Source organism: Rhinolophus ferrumequinum, chromosome 2, assembly GCF_004115265.2.
Source record: "Rhinolophus ferrumequinum isolate MPI-CBG mRhiFer1 chromosome 2, mRhiFer1_v1.p, whole genome shotgun sequence".
NCBI classification, from domain to species: Eukaryota; Metazoa; Chordata; class Mammalia; order Chiroptera; family Rhinolophidae; genus Rhinolophus; species Rhinolophus ferrumequinum.
In genome coordinates, this window is record NC_046285.1 from 46,111,193 (window position 1) to 46,131,806 (window position 20,614).

The 20,614-nt window shown below is 38.3% G+C and overlaps 1 protein-coding gene across 8 annotated transcripts in view; it reads left to right on the forward strand.

The window, feature by feature from the left end:
• Window positions 1-16,003, forward strand: part of GTF2E1 (general transcription factor IIE subunit 1) — a 36,325-nt gene extending 20,322 nt beyond the window's left edge. For all 8 annotated transcript variants that reach the window (XM_033129802.1, XM_033129828.1, XM_033129812.1 and 5 more), the window contains 3 exons: window positions 366-567; window positions 6,060-6,301; window positions 14,205-16,003. In XM_033129802.1, coding sequence (XP_032985693.1) covers window positions 366-567; window positions 6,060-6,301; window positions 14,205-14,617 — 857 coding nt within the window. In that variant the 3' untranslated portion in view covers window positions 14,618-16,003. The remainder of the gene's footprint in view (window positions 1-365; window positions 568-6,059; window positions 6,302-14,204) is intronic.
• Window positions 16,004-20,614: the final 4,611 nt, after the last annotated feature.

Sequence of the window (20,614 nt, forward strand, 5' to 3'; positions counted from 1 at the left end):
TATAATGTGCAAAAAAGAAGGCTTTGGGGAAAAGGGTACGTGTTACGCTGGTAAGCTGTAAAAAATTTGGTTTTAAGTTAAAATAAGTCGTATAAATTTGTTAGAGATATGATTAAAAAAATGTTTGCTATGCTGCAGGCAGGCAACATAATGATATGTGGTATGTGATCAATCAAAATAGCAAAATGTTGATTATAGACCCTTGATGTTGGGCACGTGGATGTTCACTCTAAGACTTGTAACTTTTCTGTATATTTGAAAGTTTTAATCATAACACGTCAGTGAAGTGGAGATATAAACAGTTCGTTAAAGGCTAGTCTTGAGAATTTCTCTTCCCTGACCTGAGACTTTTGTTTTCTCTGTAGGAACTTTCCGCTGTACTTTTTGCAGTACAGAGGTAGAAGAAGATGAATCAGCAATGCCCAAAAAAGATGCACGCACACTTTTGGCAAGGTTTAATGAACAAATTGAGCCCATTTATGCTTTGCTTCGGGAGACGGAGGATGTGAACTTGGCCTATGAAATACTTGAGCCAGAACCCACAGAAATACCAGCCCTGAAACAAAGGTGAATTTAGGCCCCGTGCTCGTCCTCGAGAACACTTTTGACCTTGCCCTTGTGTTCACTGTCTGTGCTTTGGGGAGCATGGGTGGGTCACTAACTTACCAAGAGACTAAAGACTAAGGTTGCATAGATTCCAGCTCTGCCACGCTTGTCTTATGAGCTCATACCTGTGATGAGGTTTGTTAGTACTTAATGCAGAACCGTGTGGGCCTTAGGCGAAACTCTTTAAATAGTCATGTTTGACTTCAAGTACTCACTCTGCTTAGGCCTGCTGCAACTCAGCCAATTGCTAGCTGATCCTAAATTGGTTGTGCCTCTTGGGGATATTTGAATTTTCCTAGCCAAGTTCTGAAGGCTGAAGTTCTTTATGGAATACAGCTTTCACATATATGTGTTTGAAGCATTTAAACTACACATTTCTTGCCTGCCTTAGTTTTCAATGCAACTTCCTTGAAAGGGAAGGGAAGTGGGTGTTACCTATGGTTCAATACTTCTTAACTCTGGCTCTCTATTTTTATGAGTGTACCCTAATATTTGAATTGCAGAGGCAGCCTTAGTTTTGCCATTCTGTGAAAAGTGGTTTATATTCTGTTTTGAGAAGCATAAATGAGAAGTGTTCTCCTACTGTAGTGCTTTTTCCTCCTAGGGTCGAGCTAAGAGCTTAGAGTTTACATCCTTCCACAAAACCCAAAGTCCAAGTTGTAACTGTAGAGTTTCAAGGAGCTCTCTTAGGATTTTGTACCCTCTGGCATTGATACTCTAGAAAAGCCAGTACTGGGCAGTCCTGAGCAAATTGAGTTCCTTTTGGGTGGTTAAAAATAATCCAATTGTACAGAAAGTTTGGTATTCATACAAGGTATTAGGAGTTTTTTAGTCTAGCTCTGTGGGTCCGTTAGGATGCCTTTACTTGTGACAACTGTGGACCAAACCAGAAATAGCTTGAGTGTAAGAAAAGCCTCTCTCGCGTGACCAGAAGTCCCGAGGAGTATAGTTCAGGATTAATTTCACAGCTCAGTTACACCCTCAAGAATCTAGATTTGTTCCATGTTTATAACTCTGCTGAACTCAGCCTGTTGGTTGTTCTCTTGAGACCATGAGAGGAGCTAGCCTACGGAGGCCATGTCTTTCTAGGTATCAGAAAGAGATGAAAATGTCCAAATGCAGAAAAAAGGGACCGTCCCTTCTTTGTGTCCTATTTTAAGATTAAAGAAGTCTTTCCGAGAGGGACCTTCATCTACTCTATCCCTCAGTATTTTACTGGCCAAAATTGCTTTATATGCTTATTTCTTAACTAGCATCTGGCAAAGGATATGAGATCACATGATTGGTGCTTAGACCAGTTAAGGTTTACCTCCTAGGGCTGGGAAAGTCCCAGAGTTCTTTGGAGCAAATAGCCATCAGTATTTGAATCAAATCAATAAGCAAAGGAGCCACAGTTGTTAGGCAATCAATATCATCCTTATCACAGATAGCCTTAAATTTTTGTTACTGGTCATTTGGTCTCTTATCAAGAATTTATTTTTTATACCTTTTTCCTGTCCCCTTAAGTAATATTGGAACTCTTAACATAGAAGCCTATGAGGGAAATTGATTTTACAAATACATAATTTTCTAAGTCTGTGGGCTATTTCAAATTGAAGTATGCTTCAGCAGTCTCTCTGATTGCTTTCTACACAATATAATACTATCGGAAACTTGTTTTTCTGTTTCCTCTTCTAACTATAGTTTTTTTCCTGTTTATCAAGGTGCTTCCCCCCCACAATAGCATTCATTCACCACCACTGGCATCCTGTCTCTAATGCTCCCCACCTACCACAGTCTGCCTCCCGTTCCAGATCTTTATTTAGATATCCCTCCCTCCATGCCAGAGACAAGTCTGAGTGGTTCAGCACCACCAGAGGCCCAGTAACAATTCACTGCATCAAGTGATTGTTAGGAATGATGGTAACTCCAGGGATGAAGAAGAACCAGGAAACAGAGGAAATAACCTGATCAGCGAAGAGGCTTTCCAAATAGCCTGGCCACTAGGGAGAAAAGGGGGAAGTGGAGGCAGGCAGAGATAGAATGGGATACTTGGAGCTGCCAGCCAGAACAGAGTACAATTGTTTCCATGTGGTCAGGAGAAGGATTATTGGGGTGAGGTGATAAGGTGTTACCCTGGCTGAGATGGCTTCACCAAGCATTTGACAAGCTCCACTGCCTGGATATGACATCCTGAAAGTGGTATTGGTTTAGCCTTTCTGTATTATAGGATCTGTTTCAGAGCATAACTGTTCTGTAATAGCCATTCTGCCCCAACCCAAGTACCAGAAAAACTACAATACAGTGGCATGGAAGCTCAGAGATGATGGTAATTTATTGATGATTTTTTTTAAATAAGTAGGATCATTGTTAGTTTGGTTACTGATCTGTAAACAATTAAATTCTATCTTATTCCTAGATCGGTATAACCAGAGGCTGCCTCTGTGTAACTAAAAGCTTTAACCCAAGAGCTGATAGACAGTTCTAGCCTTTTAGCAAGTCAATCCATCAATGATACTTAAAGTTTTCCTGTCTTTCTTAAATGGAATTCCTTGCCCGTAGCCTCTCCTTTTCTATCATCTCTTATTTAACACTCAGCCTTAAAGGTCTTTAAAAATTTAGTTTGAAATAATATTCCTCCCTCATTCCTAAGAGTTATGTCTTTTAAAAGTTCTAAAATTTCTTAAATAATGTAAAAAGATTCAAAACTGAATAGTTACTTTTGTCATCTTTAAGTAAAATGCGTACATTTTTTCCATAGCAGAAATTTAAATATGCCGGAGGAATGAACCTATGTGTCTCTCGTCGAGATTTTTAGTGTCACATTTGCTGATGATTTAGATTTGCCTGTATCTGTGATGAAGGTAGAAATAATATCTGTGTAGGCAACTCCCCATGGTTAAAAATATCTTTTAAAAAAATTCTTCCAGATTTTAAAATTTGTTTGACTTGTGGTCCAATCTCTCCTGCCTCAAACTGGAATAAAACCTGTCTTGAGTTTCTGTAGCAGAGTACTGAAAACAAAAAGCAGTCCTGTGCTAACATTATTTTAATTGTCCTGTTTTTTCCCCCTCTACTTTTCTTGTTCTTCTCTGCTTAAATACTGATTACCTGATAACTTTCAGGAGATAGTCTTCAGAGTCCATGCTAACGATAGGGCAGAGATAAAAACGATGTGTTCAAGATTATATACAGAGAGAAACAGTAGCTTCAGAAAGAGTGAGTGAATCATTGAAGAGTATGGATGAAAGAGAGGCAGATAAGGACAGGGGTGTAGGTGGCCAGGTCAGAGCTAGAGAAACATCAAGTGCTTGGAGACAGACAGGAAAGGCATGTGACTAGCTCAGGGAGACACATTTGGGGGTAGACGGGCACGCAGAGCAGGCTCAGGACAGCAAGGATGTTGGCTGAGGCTGGAAGAGACATTCAGAGGAGTCGTCACAGATAGCTGGGTGACAGAGGAGACACTCAGGATGTTGGGTGAGCACATCAGTCTGTACACACAGATCAGGCCACGAGAGAAGAGAAAGAAAAGTGAATGCTTGGAGAAGACCAAAATGCAGAAAGGCAGTTTACACCAGAGTAAGCAGAGTCGGGTAGTAGTGAAGGCAGTGACACAGCCTTTTAGAAGACATCATGGAACAGGTAGAAGAAAGAAAAAGAATGACACGGACAGATAAGGATTCAATTGAGACAAGCCTAGTAAATAGTGCAAAAAGTAACACTGGAGAAATGCAGGAAAAAAGGTAGAGAGAAACCAGTTAATTTGCAACAGTAGTGTGAGACTAAAGTATAGCAAGAAAAATAGACTGGGGACAGAGAGGCACCTAGTAAGCCTAAACTCAGAATGTGAGAGCACATAACTGGTCCAAAAGCCATGGGAAAGAGTGGTTTGCAGGCAGCCTTGAGTACAGCTAGAGGCTGTAGCTGGCAGGTGTGGATTCAATGACCGGATCAGCATGGAATGGACAACTGGAGAGCACATTTTTGTGTAGCCAAAGTGGCAGTGGGCCTGTAGATATGCAGAGGGGAATAGGAGAGTGGGATATGCCCAGGGTTACCTCCAGAGGATGGTCAGAAACAGTGTTCTCAGGGAGAAATGTAATGCGCCAATCAGATAATGGTACATATCAGAGGCAGAAAGCTCAAGTATGTATAAGTAGGCCTCCGAAGAAATGAAGAGCAATGGAGTAAGCAGACATGAAGTAGGACCAAAGAAAAGGAAAAATAGGGAATGGCTCATGAGAGAAAAAGTGGTACAGGACATAAAGACAAATGAAGCAGTATTGGTTAGGCTCAAAATGAGACAGGGCTCCATTGAAGACAGCAGTCCAGGATCCATGGAAAAGATTTAGAGAAAAATGGAAGAGACGTAAAGGGGAAATATGGGGTCAGAAAAGTCAGTCGGTGGACACTGAAAGGAATACAGGCAAAGATATAGGGAAAGGTACAGAGCAGGAGGCTCGTGAAACATGAAGATAATTTATGGGATAAAACATTAGCTGTCTCAACAGAGAGGGCGGGAGAGTCTTACATAGAAGTTGATGCAGAGAAAGCATCAGTAGCAGGCAGAGAAAGACACGGCGTGAGCCTGGACACACAAAGAATCAGGTACAGTCAAAAGGATGTGGAACAGATTGTAAGTGAAACAAACAGATAAAACAGGGAGCAGCAGAAAGACAGAAAACTTTAACTCAGAAAGATGAAAATAAGTGACTAAACAAAGGGAAGAAATGATCAGGCCTGGAACAGGCTAAGAAGATCGTGGGTAGTAAAGGTAAAAAGCAAAACAAAATCGACTGAGAATTAGATCATGGTGACTACAGGGTAGAAATAATGGTTGAAGGATGGATACAGAGAGTCAGCATAGGTGCAGAGATGGAAAGCTACAACTCAGTAGAAAAGAGACTAATCTGTGCTTAGCAGATTTGGTGAGTAGCAGGGGAAGAATATTAATTGCAAGTTGAGGTCCGGCTTTGCAGAATGCTTTTCTAGCTTTTCAGCACACGAAAGGAAAAAAGCACACAGAACTACTTTGAATTATTCTGGGTTGAGCTGAGAGAATGTTTTAAAAAATGTTTAATTTGTGTTTTGTTTTTAAATAAAATACTCATCAAAGATGTGTCTGGGAGAGGTTTTTGCCAGACTGGTGTCTTTAAGTGGATTGTCTCCATACCGTTCTCCCCTCTCCCTGAGTAGATTTATTGAAATGTCTTAAACTGTAAAACCTCAGTCATTTATATACACCAGGTGATCCAGTGATTGAGGAACTTAAATATAATGTGTTCTTCTAACCCATGTCACCTTCACTCTGAGGTATTAGAGAAGTTTCTCAGAATTGTTAAAGCACCTTTGCATGTTTGCTAGATAGCATTTACTTGTACTACTTCAGTAACCACCTCCCCTGCTGCCCTCCTTTTCCAACCAAGACTTTAATTTTTCTTCTTCCTGTCTTCCTTTGTCTTTTCATATAGCAAGGACCGTGCAGCAACTACTGCTGGAACTGCTGGGCTGGCAGGGGGCCACCACCGGGAAGCATGGGCCAGCAAAGGTCCCTCTTATGAGGACTTATATACTCAGAATGTTGTCATTAATATGGACGACCAAGAAGATCTTCATCGAGCCTCTCTGGAGGGGAAATCTGCCAAAGAGAGACCTATTTGGTTGAGAGAGAGCACTGTCCAAGGAGCATATAGTTCTGAAGAGATGAAGGAAGGTAAGAGAAGTCATTAAAATGAATATGTCTTGGGTTTAGTAGAAAATGAACTTAGTGAGAAATAGCCTAGGCAATTCTTAGTTTTATTGGTGACCTATTTCTGTTTTCCAAAACAATTGCATTATAGCAGGAACTAAGCATTAAAACCAAACAATATACTTGTATTAGCCCTCAACTTAGTTGAAAAAACAAGTAGCTTTTTAAATTTTTCCTCCTTCTCTCCCTTAATCCCTCCCTCCCTTTATTTTTAATTAAGGTAAAATCGGTATATAACATATGTTTCAGGTGTACATTATAATTCTACATCTGTATACACTACAAAGTGATCAGCACCAAAAATCTAGTTACCGTCCTTCATTCAGTTGACCCTCTTTACCCATTTTGCCCACCCCCCAACCTCCTTCATCTCTAGTACCTGCCAATCTCTGTTCTATGAGTTTGTTTTTGTTTTGTTTGTCCTGTTTTCTGTCTTTTTTAAAAGATTTTATTGGGGAAGGGGAACAGGACTTTTATTGGAGAACAGTGTGTACTTCCAGGACTTTTTTCCAAGTCAAGTTGTTGTCCTTTCAATCTTAGTTGTGGAGGGTGCAGCTCAGCTCCAGGTCCAGTTGCCGTTGTTAGTTGCAGGGGTCGCAGCCCATCATCCCTTGCGGGAGTCGAACCAGCAAGCTTGTGGTTGAGAGGACATACTCCAACCAACTGAGCCATCTGGGAGCTCAGCGGCAGCTCAGCTCAAGGTGCTGTGTTCAATCTTAGTTGCAGGGGGTGCTGCCCACCATCCCTTGCGGGACTTGAGGAATCGAACTGGCAACCTTGTGGTTGAGAGCCCACTGGCCCACGTGGGAATCGAACCGGCAGCCTTCGGAGTTAGGAGCACGTTGCTCTAACCGCCTGAGCCACTGGGCCGGCCCCTGTTTTTTTTTTTTTAAGATTTCTCATACGAGTGAAATCACATGGTATTTGTCATTTCCATCTGACTGATTTAACTTAGCATAATACCTGCCTGGTCCATCAATGTTGTCGTAAATGGCAAGATTTCATTCTTTCTTATGGCTGAGTAGTATTCCATTATGTATATAGTGTACCACATCTCTATCCATTCATCCATTGATGGACACTTAGGTTATTTCCATTTCTTGGCTATTATAAATAATGCTGCAATGAACATAGGGGTGCATATGTCTTTCTGAATTGATATTTTTGTATTCTTTAGATAAATACCCAGGGTGGAATAGCTGGATCATATGCTAGTTCTATTGTTTTGAGGAGTCTCCTTACTGTTTTCCATACTGTTTGTATCAATGTACTTTTCCACCTACAGAGTACAGGGTTCCCTTTTCTCTATATCCTTTCCAACACTTGTTGTTTCTTGTCTTTTTGATAATAGCCATTCTAGCAGGTGTGAAGTGATATCTCATTGTGGTTTTGATTTGCATCTTCCTAATAGAGAAGTTGAACATATTTTCATGTGGCTGTTGGTCATCTGTATGTCTTTGGGAAAATGTTCAATTCCTCCGCCCATTTTTGTTCTTTTGTTGTTGTTGACTTGTATGAATTCTTTGTATATTAACCCCTTGTCAGATGTATGATTTGCAGATATCTTCTCCCATTCAGTAGGTTGCCTTTTCATTTTGATAATGGTTTCATATGCTGTGCACAACCTTTTTAGTTTGAAGTAGTCCCATTTGATTTTGCTTTTGTTTTCCTTGCATTTGGAGTCAGATCAATGAAAACTTTGCTATGACCAATGTCAAGGATATTACCATCTATGTGTTCCAGGAATTTTGTGGTTTCTGGTTGTACGTTCAATTCTTTAACTCATTTTGAGTTAATTTTTGTTTATACTGTAAATAGTAGTCTATTAAATAGTTTCATTCTTTTGCATGTGGCTGTCCAGTTTTCCCAACACCATTGTTTGAAGAGAATGCTTTCTCCATTGTATGTTCTTGGCTCCTTTGACACAAATTAATTGTCCATATATGTGTGGGTTTATTTCTGGGCTCAGGATTCTCTTTAATTGATCTGTGTGTCTGTTTTTATGTTAATACCATATAGTTTTGATTACTGCAGCTTTGTAGTATAGTTTGAAATCAGGGAGTGTGATACCTCCAGTTTTGTTCTTTCTTAAGATTGCTTTGGCTATTTAGGATTTTGTGGTTTCATACAAATTTTAGAATTACTTGTCCTAGTTCTGTGAAAAAATGCTATTGGAATTTTGATAAGGATTGCATTGAATCTGTAGATTGCTTTGGGTAGTATGAACATTTTAGCAATATTAATTCTTCCAATCCATGAGCACAGACTGCTTACCATTTATTTGTATCTTCTTCAATTTATTTTACGAGTGTCGTATAGTTTTCATTGTACAGGTCTTTCACCTCCTCCGTTAAATTTATTTCTAAGTATTTTATTCTTTTTGATGCAGTTCTGTATGGAATTATTTTCTTAATTTCTCTTTCTGATAGTTCATTATTAATATATAGAAATGCCAAAGGGTTCACTACGTTGATTTTGTATCTTGCAACTTTACTGAATTTATTTATTAGTTTTAATGTTTTTTTGGTGGAGTCCTTAGTGTTTTTTATGTATTATCATGTTATCTGCAAATAGAGACAGTTTTACTTCTTCTTTTCTGATTCGGATGCCTTCTCTTTCTTTGTCTTGTCCAATTGCTGTAGCTAGGACTTTCAATTCTATATTGACTAAAGTTGGTAATAGTGAGCATCCTAGTCTTGTTCCTGATCTTAGGAGAAACGTTTCTAGCTTTTCACTGTTGAGTATGATGTTATCTGTGAGTTTATCATATATGGCCTTTGTTATGTTAAGGTATGTTCTCTCTACCCACTTTGTTAATGGTTTTTGTCATAAATGTATATTGAATATTGTCAGTTTCTGCATCTATTGAGATGATCATGTGATTTTTTTTTATCCTTTTTTTTTTTTTTCATCTAGTGTGTCACTTTGATTTGCAAAACTCTAATTTTCCTTGTGCATCCCTGGAATAAATGCACTTATGTAGTGCCCTTTGTCTTTTATTACAGTCTTTGTTTTAAAGTCTATTTTGTCTGATATGAGTATAGCTACCCCAGCTTTCTTTTCCTTTCCATTTCCATAGAATATCTTTTTAAAAAAATTTTTATAAGAGTTTATTTGATTCAAACAGGATATGCCTGGAAGCAAGATGTCAACAGACAGACACATGCTTCCTGCATGGACTGTGTGACCCCATCCTTTTACAGTTTCTGTGTGTCCTTACTTCTGAATTGCCACGGTGGAAGGCAGGCCTATGGCCTGGCCTGGCTGTAACATGCATCAGCCGTGGCCTGAGGGTAAGCAGGGCTCTCAGCAGGGCATGCCCACCTGTGCTCACGGGTTAGAATGAGACGTCCAAAGTGGTGCCTGCCAGTACCAACATTAGCAAGGTAGTGTGGGATGATAGAAATGGTGCCCACCAGTGTCTCCATTCCTGGCGAATGTCCCAACAGTTTTCTGTCGCTCCAGCTTTCAGATTAGTAAGTGGGTTTCCTTCATATATGGTTTAGGTGCTTATCAAACAGGTGTTTTCACACTGTTTTTCAGGGCAGGTGAGTTTGCGCACAAGTCCTTTAAGGGCAGGTTCGCTGTTCCTTACAGTTCTGTGGATTTCCTGGACATGATCCCTGTTGGTTTTCAAAGCCAGGTTATGGGTGTTCATCTCTTCTCTGCAGGATCTAATAGTTGAGGTGCCTCATATGGAGCACAAACCCCTCACTCCTCAAAGAAAAAGTTGTGTATTTTGGATTCCTCCCAAGGGTTGATCTCTGTACCTTGGGGTTTTTTTGTTTTTTTTAGCAGACGATGTCTCTGCCTCCTGCCCATCTTTATGCTGCCCTCTTATCTTTTTTGCAGAGGGTTTGTTCATCCAGTTTTCAGGTCTTTTTTCAGAGGAAATTATTCCATATGTAGTTGTAGATTTGTTGTGTCTGGGAGGAGCTATGGTCAGGATCTTCCTATGCTGCCATCTTGAACTCCTCCTAAATCTCCATTTGTAGATTTAAGAAATTGCTATCTCTTTCTCTCCATTTCTTAGAAAACTGCTATGTGTTCAAGGCCAAATTCATCCCTTCTTTTTTCTTGTTGCCCTAATTTATGTGCATTTTTATTTCTTTGAATTGGGAGCGATAACTATACACTAGTCCAAACTTTTTAATGTTATCTCATAAATACCAAGGAATTTATGCTACTTGAAATTTATAGAAAGATACCACCTGAATGAAAGATTAAGGATACTCACCATTCAAGAAGATTAGTGAGACTTTATACTAGAAGATTTTAGCAATCTCTGAGCACTAAAGGGTTAAGAATTGCTTAATAATCATAAGTTTGAGAACTGCAAGATTTTACTTTTTAAATTTTAGTCTTAAGTTTCTGGACTTACAGATTTGGGGATGATGATTTAGGAGTACATAGAAATTGGGAGGTTAAGACTGGACAAAGTTTTCTCAGAAACTAGGAAGCAGCGATGAAAGGGGGTGTGAACCTCTAGTTGGATTTCATCAGCATTGGAGTCTACATACCTTTGAGTATCATTATTAGCATGTCACCTGGGTTTGGTTTTTTGATGGTGAAGAATTAGTAACTGAAAACCACTTGATCTTTGGCCTTTTTAGTGACCTCTTTTCCCTTACAATTATGATTTCTTTACTGTGTATGCTAAGAATCGTAAAAGTAGTGTGGAGCTGGGTAATGATGATAAAAGCAGGTGATACCTCTAGTGTGATTCTCTTTGGTGTTTTAATTCCTATCAGAAAGAAAGTTTGTTTTTTGGCAAACATACTTCACTCTCCCTCCTTCCCACAGATTAGCTTGGCTGAGATGTTTAGTTATTTTGATTCAAGTTGTTCTAGATTATGTAGTAATTAGGCTGTCAGCTATTTAATAGGTTTATTTCCCCAACTTGGCTTCTTGCCTGTACTTGAAGCAACCAAACCTTCTTTTCTTTGAACTTAGAAACAAAATTGAATAAAACTATTGTTAGCCAGTATTATAAACAATTAGGCTTATAAGCCTAACATTCAATGTTTACAATTCCTAGAATGATAGAATTTGAATCACAAGGGCCTTAAATAAATCATCTAGTCTACCCAATTAAGTTTTGTGAATATTTCTTTTTATATAAAATAGGATAGTATTATGCTGTCATGTCTAAATGTGTCTTTGTTAAGTTTTATGATAGTAGAATAGGTTCTATCCAGTGAATGTGTGGATTGAGTCTTATTTGTCCTAAATTTTCTTCAGATTTCAAGTCATTTTAGTATCTTTCAGAGTTTTATAGAACTTAGTCATGTCCTCATTACTATATCAGATTCTAATTTCTTTTGATTCTACTCTCCTTACAAATAGTCTTCTTCCCCCAAGCCTCCTCCACGTATAGTTTTTGTTTTATTTTAATCTCTTTTTTCTGGACAATCTCCAATCATAATATTCTTTGCTTGAGACCTACTGACCGGAACAATACATGCTGTTCATGCATGGATTCATCATTAATGATTTGAGTTTTATTTCCAATATCTTTCTGTTTTTTACCTGACACTCTGTTTATTGTCTTGGTTCTGGAAGCGTATTAAGAATAACAACTTTAGAAACATGTGCAGGGGTTTTTGCACTACCCTGTACTGCCCTGTATCTGATAGCGTGGACCACGTCTTTCAGTATATTTTAGATTATTTTTCATAGGCAGATTTTCTTACACTTGCCAGGATAACCTATCACTTTTCTGCTCACTTATACAACCCTCTTCCTATGTATTTTTTTCTATCAGCTTGGCCTTTAAGCTCCCAGAATTGCTTTAGGACATTTAGGAATATTCCTAAATATTGCTAAAATATTAGTAGTATCAATGAACTTGACAATTTCCCAGTATATATCTTCTTTGTAATTTTTAACTCTATTAAATAAGACTGTTCCTAGAACTAGTGTTTCAACTTTACCATCCAGAGATTTGCTCATTTCTCCATATATTTTTTTTGTCTTTATAACAGAATAATTCCTTTTTTTCCCCATATCTCTCAAGACGCTTATCAGAAATCTTTTAGATACTAAATCTTTTCATTTAGTTTACAAAACTAAACTGCTTTCCCTGTAATTTTATATTTACTTTAAACATAAATCAGAATCCTATGTTGGTAATATTAAGCTATTTGGAAATTTTTTCAAGAAGCAATGATTGCCTTAGAGATTTGAATGTATTTCTTGTCTTTTTCTGTTGAATAAGGGCCCTCGGGAGGAGCTTCAGCCTTTGGCAATGTTTTAAAGTACTTAAATTTAATTTTAATTCTCATTTTTACCTCCCGGTTGTCAAAAGCCTGTTTTGTTTGACCTAAAATTTTAACTTCTTAATTCCTGTTCCCATTCCCTTATTTGCCCAATATCTCATCTTAGGAATTCTATACATTTAAAAATGTCCAGAGTTTCAGCTAATCCATTGTAATATGTTAATGAGAAGATGCTTTCATTTCATCCGTAGTCAGAATTGACCATTTCTGAGCCTTCTGATGATGATGATGATGATGATGATAAATAACACTGTTTTAAGGGTCAGGCCTACTCTAAGCGCTTCACAGATATGCACTTAATTCCCACAGCAATCCAGTGAGGTAGATGCTGTTGTGTTTTTCCCCTTTTTGTACTTGAGAAAATTGAAGCAGAGAGAAATGAAGTAACTTGGCTAAAAAACACACAGCTAAAAAGTGTTAATCAAATTTGAATCAAGGAGTCAGTTCCAGATAACATTTTTAATCCTGTTATATATTTTAAATGGCAGTATGTTTGGTATTATTTTCTGAATACTGAATACAAGTGTTTGTCTTAAATTTTTCATCTACAATATATCAGGCAAGATGTGTACACAGAATGATGTGTGATGAGAGATGCTTCATTCTTGATCCTAGATTCCTTTTTATAAAGAGTTCAAAGTATGCTTAGTTTGCTACAGGAAGATAAAACTGCCTTTTATTCACTCATTCATCAAATATTTACTCAATGCCTAGCAGGTGATAGGCTCTATTCTATTCTATCACAGAATAAAAAAGATAAATATCTATTGTGGAGAACTTACATGGTGGGAAAGGGGGTGACAGAGACAATAGATATAAGTTATTATGTTAGAAAATCAGTGCGATGGGGAAAAATAGAGCTTTGGGAATATAGGGGTGGAGGTAAATTAGGAGGTGACATTTGAGTAAAGACATGAAAGACATAAGGGAGTTAGATGTATAGATATCTAGAAGAAAAATATCTCAGGCAGAGGGAAGAGGCAGTAAAGGCCCTGAGGTCGGACTGTGTGTGGTGTGGACAAGAAATACCATGGAAGCTACTGTGGCTGGAACAGAATGAACAGGGGGAAGGAACTGAGAGCAGGTGGGCGGGAGGAGTTCCAGGTAATGTAAGACCTGATAGGCCATTGTAAAGCCTCTCGCTTTTATGCTGAGCAAAATGAGGAGCCATGTTTTGATTTCCTATTATGCCAGCTGCTATACTTTGTCCTTTATAGACATTATTTCACGTGCTCTCACCCAGGGCCCTAGAAGGTAGATGCCTTTATCATCCCCTTTTACAGAAAAAGGTACTGAAGTTCAGAGCTAAATAACTTGACCGAGATGGTACAGCTTACATGTGAAAGAGTCAGGATTCAACCCAGGCTATCGTACTCTTAAAACCCACGTACTTAACCATGATGCTACTCAAGTTGTGAGAAACATTTTGAATATATTCTGCACAGCAGCTCAGAACTGGAGCCAGTGAAGTCAGTGTTATCTTATACTATTATCGTATATTTAAACATAACATATTAAAATATTTTGTTAGTTCTAAGGGAATGTCTTTTATATTTAAAGATGTTGACTGTCTGGGTTTTTCATCCCAGGTGGTATAGATATAGATGCGTTCCAAGACCGTGAGGAAGGCCGCACAGGGCCGGATGATAATGAGGAGGTTATGCGAGCCCTGCTCATTCACGAGAAGAAGACCCCCTCTGCCATGGCAGGCTCAGTGGGGGCGGCGGCGCCTGTGACCACTGACTCCGAGAGTGAGACCAGTGAATCAGACGATGACTCCCCGCCCCGTCCAGCAGCTGTGGCTCTGCATCATCGGGAAGAGGACGAGGAGGATGACGAGTTTGAGGAAGTAGCAGATGACCCCATTGTTATGGTGGCTGGTCGTCCGTTCTCCTACAGTGAAGTGAGCCAGCGACCAGAGCTGGTGGCACAGATGACACCAGAGGAGAAGGAAGCTTACATAGCAATGGGACAACGCATGTTTGAGGACCTCTTTGAGTGAGCTTTCCCTACTGTTTCCTCCTTTCTCTAATGCTCATTCCCAAAAGAAATTTCCTATCTTTGAAGAAAAGTATTTAAGTGGCTTTCTGCCCCTCTTTGACGTAAAGTGACTGTTAATCTTGTGCAAAAAATAATGGGAGAGAAAGTTTGATTTTTATTCCAGAAACTTCCCAGCAAGGTAGGTTGGCTGCAAGCCTTCCCTTTCTTGCTATTACTACAGTATTAATATTTTCTTATCTAATCTTTTTCCTTTCCTTCTTATGGCATTTTTTTCCCCTTCTGAAATAAGCGAGGGACGTCTGTAAGGTAAATTCTTCGCGTCTGCCTGCAGAAGCCCAATGTGATAGGTTACAGTAATTCACCGATCACATTATTTTATCTATTCTGACCAAGCATTCCAAACAATTCCTCATATTGCTGCCAACCAAAGCAGTTTGCCAACAGCAAATGATTGATGAGGGAAAAAAACAATCTTAAAACTTCATATTGCCTCGCAATTGAGAATGGAGTCAGTGAGTCAGGGGAGCTGGCAGTGTGTGCGGAAATGGCGTGGCTATGCCTACATCTCCGGCTTAACATCTAACCAAAACTTGTGTCTTTAGAACTGATCTAACAGGTAGATCCTATTGTCTTGCTTGCTGCCTTTTGGTTTGTGTGTTGGATGATGGAAACAGAAAGGGTCCTTGGTAAACCCTTATGAAGAAATTAGAAAAAAACATGAACATAGGACAAGAAGTCCATGTAAAAGGTTGAAGAGTGGTAGGCGTTGGAAACAGTGCCTTTTAGAATTGCCTGAGTTTGTGTTGATTTGGAAATCCTTTATAGAAAGGTGAGACTGGTCCCCTTCTTTTTCCCCTGCACAGTGCTTTATGTTGTTGAATGAGGCCATTCCAGCAGAAATCCGCACATGACAATTGGTCACTCCTCTTTTTCTCTCAACATCATTGAAGGCCTCCTTTGTGTCTCTTTCGATTGTTGTCAGACATGGTATTTTAGAGGATATCCAGTATATTGTTGATCATTGTAACCTCAAGGAACATAGTTTATTGTTGGTTCTGATATGTAGCATGGTATTATGCCCTAAGGCAGAACTTTAAAAGTAAGGAACTTTCATACAAGGATCTATAACAATTGTATTTTTTGTAATATTTTCCCTTGCATTGTAATGTTTAAGTATTTATCATTTTACAGTACATGTGTGAAGTTAAGATAGCTTTTAGAGTATCTGAGCCTTGTATGAAGTGATGTTTCATTTACTGGGATTGTATTAATGACTGAATATTGACAACTCTGTTTTATACTGACTGAAAATTGTTAATTCCCAGCTCTGTAACATCTTGGAGTATAATTAAAATGAATACTCTTCCCATTAAAAAAGTTTCAGACTTTTTTTCTCTTATTAGTCATATTTTAAATAATAGATGCAATTATATGTGGTCCAGACTTTTTCTGGCAATGAGTTGCTTTAAGAATGTATATGTGGACTATTCAACTTTTAAACATTGTTTTTCACACTTTCATAGTTCTAGAACAAAGTTCATTTAAATAAAATAGTAGTCAGATGTTAAGTTTTAAAACATAGTTGTAGGTAACCTGTCAGCTCTTTATTTCAATGAATAAATGTTTCTTGCTATTTTTTTCTTGAATCTAACTTGATGTTGTAGTTCTTAAAGCTAGTGTTGTAGTTTTCTTTCCCATTATCTACCAACCGCTTAAAGAAGCACATAGACTTTTTACATATTTCTCTTATCTCTCTCTTGCAGTCTGGGTTTTGCCCTATTTCTACACTGAAACAGCTTTCTCCAGTCTTAATTGTCCAACCATAACAGCGCTTTATTCCTCAATTTCTTTGACTGCTCTTCAGTATTTAATGCTGTCAACTTACTCTTTCTCCTTGAAACATTTCCATTTAGTAAATAGGCATTACACTGTCCTGGTTTTCCTTACCTCATTGGCTATTCCTTCTCAGTCTCCAGACTTTATTTTTTCCTCTGCTATATGTATGAGCATATTTCAAAGGCCTAGTTCTTTTTTCACAGGTTTGTGTGTGTGTGTGTGTGTGTGTGTGGAATTTATGTTATGGAAAAACATCAAAAGTGAAGACAGAAGTATGGATAGGTGTATTTATTGCAGCAGTGTTTGAAATAGGACAGACAGATGCATGGATATATTAAATATGCATTAATTGGAAATTAAATTATTTTTCCAAGAAGCCATGTAGCCATTACAAAGAATGTATTGGTAGGAAAATATATTCGTAATATGTTAAGTTTTCTATGTGTGTATATGTGTAAAGAAAAAAGTAGCTAATATATGTGTCTAGACACTAACTGCTTTATATATATTGACCCATTTGATCTTTATAACCTGTGAGGTAGATATATGTATACAAAGATATATGTAATTAGAGTTGAGAATTACAGGGGTCTTATGTGTTATAATAAAAAAGATATTCCCATTTTGGAAACACAATCAAATCGATGTTTAAAGAAGTTCATGTAGAAAATACCTGGTAGAATTAAAGAAATAGAGAGATGAAAGCAAGCTTTTCATGTTAAAGCTAGGATTTTTAGGTGCGCCTTTTTTAAATCCTGGATTTATCATTTCCTTAGATAAACATCTCTGAATTTATACTCAAAATTAATACCTGTTTCCCCCAAAATAAGACCTACCCTGAAAATAAGCCCCAGTTTAGATCGTCAACCAGATGGGCGCATTTAGTACGTTATGACAATGTTCCAGAAGAAGATGACATGACTGTATTTGAATAAATGTAGATTGTTGTACGTGAAAAAAATAAGACATCCCTTGAAAATACCCTCTAATGCATCTTTTGGAGCAAAAATTAATAAAAGACCTGGTCTTATTTTCTGGGAAACATGGTAGGAAAGTATAACTTAATGTGTAAAATTTTGTACATTGCCCCCATATTTTGCTAACGTATCTAATGATTCAATAGAATTTGAAATTACTTTGACAGGTTTATGTCTGTCGATTGGCTCAATATTTTGGTGAGAAAAACCCGTCGGTGATATAATTACCCAAAGTGGGAGCTCTGCCATTTAGCAGCCTTTGAAGCTCTAGGTAGGTCAGACTCACATCCAAGGTTGGTCACTATATGTAGTCACAGTGTGTGTTGACCTCAAGATGGCTGGAATTGTTACCACCCACAGCCTATAATAAGGGATGGTCAGTAACTCATCTCTGCGGTTCGCTATATTTAAGTATAGCTCAAGTCTCTGCTGCCCAGGTGTCCCAACCTTTCCACTGTCCTCTAAGATTTAAATAGACCATTTTTATCCTGACATCATGGAATACTTCTTCAGTATCATTTCTTTTTTGTGTGGGGTGGGGTGTGGAAGATGGTGGTGGTTTATATCCTCCTGCTGGCCTCCCTGCTTCTCCACCGCTCCTCTGAACCACTTATACTGGCTCCCGCAATACCCCTGATGTAAGGCTGTGGAACAGATCTTCACCGAAGTTTTTATAGTACCGGGCAGGGGACAGGCAACGAAGGGGGGTTATTGTCTCAGGATTGCATAATCAAGGTGTATAAGTGTAGGTCGTATGTGTCCTTGTTCTTCAGGAGTCTCTTTACCTTTTCTCACAAGTTACATCTCAAGTAGAATTCTGCCTTTAAATCTTACTAAAATTTCAGCTCCCCTTTTTCCTTCTCTTCATCAACCCTTTCTAAAGGCCTTGGAAAATTACAAATGTATTAGAGAAAGTAACTTCGTTCTTTATTTGATTCCTATTCCAAACAGTGCCTTGAAAGCTCCTATCGTATCCAGAGTGGCCTATCACGATGGTTCCCTAACCAAGGAGCCGTCTCCCCACCTCTCGGAGTCGACGTAGGAGGTTAACTGTGGCTTTAAAAGGAAATTTTTTCTCTTCCCACGGCACTGAAAAAGTCTTATTCATCCTCCTTTGTTATAAGTAAGGTGATATATACACAGCTCTGGCCCCGGGTGATCCATAACCTTGTATCTGATAGAAACTGCTTTCATTCTGTCTGCCCTTGAAGTTGAAACCTTTTTATTTAGATGCTCTTTTTTCCTAAAATACCTTTAGGAGTTTTAAGTTTAAATGATTAAAAGAAAATATCCAATTTGCCATGGCCTAGAAGTCAGGAGACTAGATCCTGGCTCCAGCTCCAGTTAGCTGGACACTTGTGCTGTGACACTGTTATCTAATGTAATCTTTCTGGGCCGGTTTCTCTGCTGTCGATAACGAGAGGAGTATGCTAGGATCGCCAATGATTCCTTTCTACTCTGATATTTATGGAAGTAATACATTTTAAAATGAGGCCAAATAATAATAACTAAAAAAAAAAAAAAAAAACCCCAAAAAAGTCCTCTGATGTGCTACGCAATTCAAATCAAGTGAAGGATATTTTAGTTGAGGGACTAGTGTGGGTGGCATGTTTAGGATTTAGAATGTAGTAAACCATAGAATAAACAATTGCTAATTAAGTTTCTCTTTTCCTATCTTGCCAAGGTACTTCATTTCTAATCATCTGAATGACTTAGGAGGAAATAATTGAATTTCTCATAACTCTTTTTTGGTACTGTTTTGAGAGAGTTGGACACTGAATGGGAATAAGATTGGAAAGAGCAGTTCATTTTTTTTCCTACCAGTTGGCTTTATGGCAAGATTCCCAGCCAGGACCACAATAGAAAGACTTAACATATGTACTTCCTTTTGCTCTTTATTCCTGAGTTTTAAAAAAGTAACTAAGACATGACAATCAAAAACAAATACAAAAATCTTTAGCATTTAGAAATTGGTATAATTCTTCCTTGTATTTGTTTAGCGGTTTGTTTCCACTGAAGCTATTTCACATGTGTTATCTCTAGCCAAGCTGGGCTACTATCACTTTGTTTTTTAACAGTATCTAAATATCTCTTGGGAAAAGGAAGAAGATTTTTCAGAAAGAAGCTGTCACTATGGTAAAGTTGCTGTCTATTCTGTTGGCTTTTTATATGATGAAAGAAGCAAAATAAACCGTGAACAAAATAAGTACAGGTGCCCTTAAAACATGGAAAGCCAAAGGGTTAAGGGGAAAGAGTCATGAACTTTTACCACTTCTTTGAAGAGCTAAAGGCATGAACTGATTCTGGTGAGTCCTCAGAGGAAGGAACAAGTATCTTAGGTTCTCTTGAGAAAAAGCTTCCCATCCTGAGTACCAGAGGCTGCCTGTCCAAGTCCAGTTGCAAAGCAGATAGGCCTAGGACACGACCCCGTTTCAACAATCAACCCACGTTTCCCACACACAAAAGGACATTATTACCTACTGAGTGTAAATGAGTCTGAGAAAGCAGTCTGGAAAGAGGCTGGTGCCCCGTCCTAAAGTGCCTTGAATCATGTTAAGGCATACAAAATGGTCATACAGGTTTTTTGGTTGTTCTACGCATGTGTTAATTTTTGAAAATATATCCAATGAAGTGTATATAGTAAAAGATGAATACTCCCCAGCTGGCCCATCCCCATCTCACTACCCCGAGGTAACTGTTGTTAATCGTTTGATGGGTGTAATCCCAGACCTTGTCCAGGCCTTCAGAAACGACGTGCACACACACCCACAGGGATACTGCCGATGCTTTCCAAATAAATGCAGTCACATACACGTTGCCATTTGCTTTTAAAGTATCTTTAAAAAGGTGAAGATCTTTCCATATTAATATATTTAGATCTGCTTCAATTTTTACAGTAAGGGCTAGGTAGAATATTACAGTGTAGTTTTGTGATGGTTTGTGTCATAATTTTCTTATTGAATGGCATTTAGGTAAGTGCCCAGTTTTTCACTGTTAAAATGCTATGAATTACCCTCATTCTCTGAGTAGTTTTTATGATTCTATAGAATCATAAAGAGAGCCAGTCAAAGGGCATGTACATTTTAAACTTTGATAGATATTGCCAAATTGCCCTTCAAAAACATTGTTGGAGAGTTTTAAAAAAGCAGGGGGACAATTTGCAGCATTGGTAGTGGGTTGGAGTT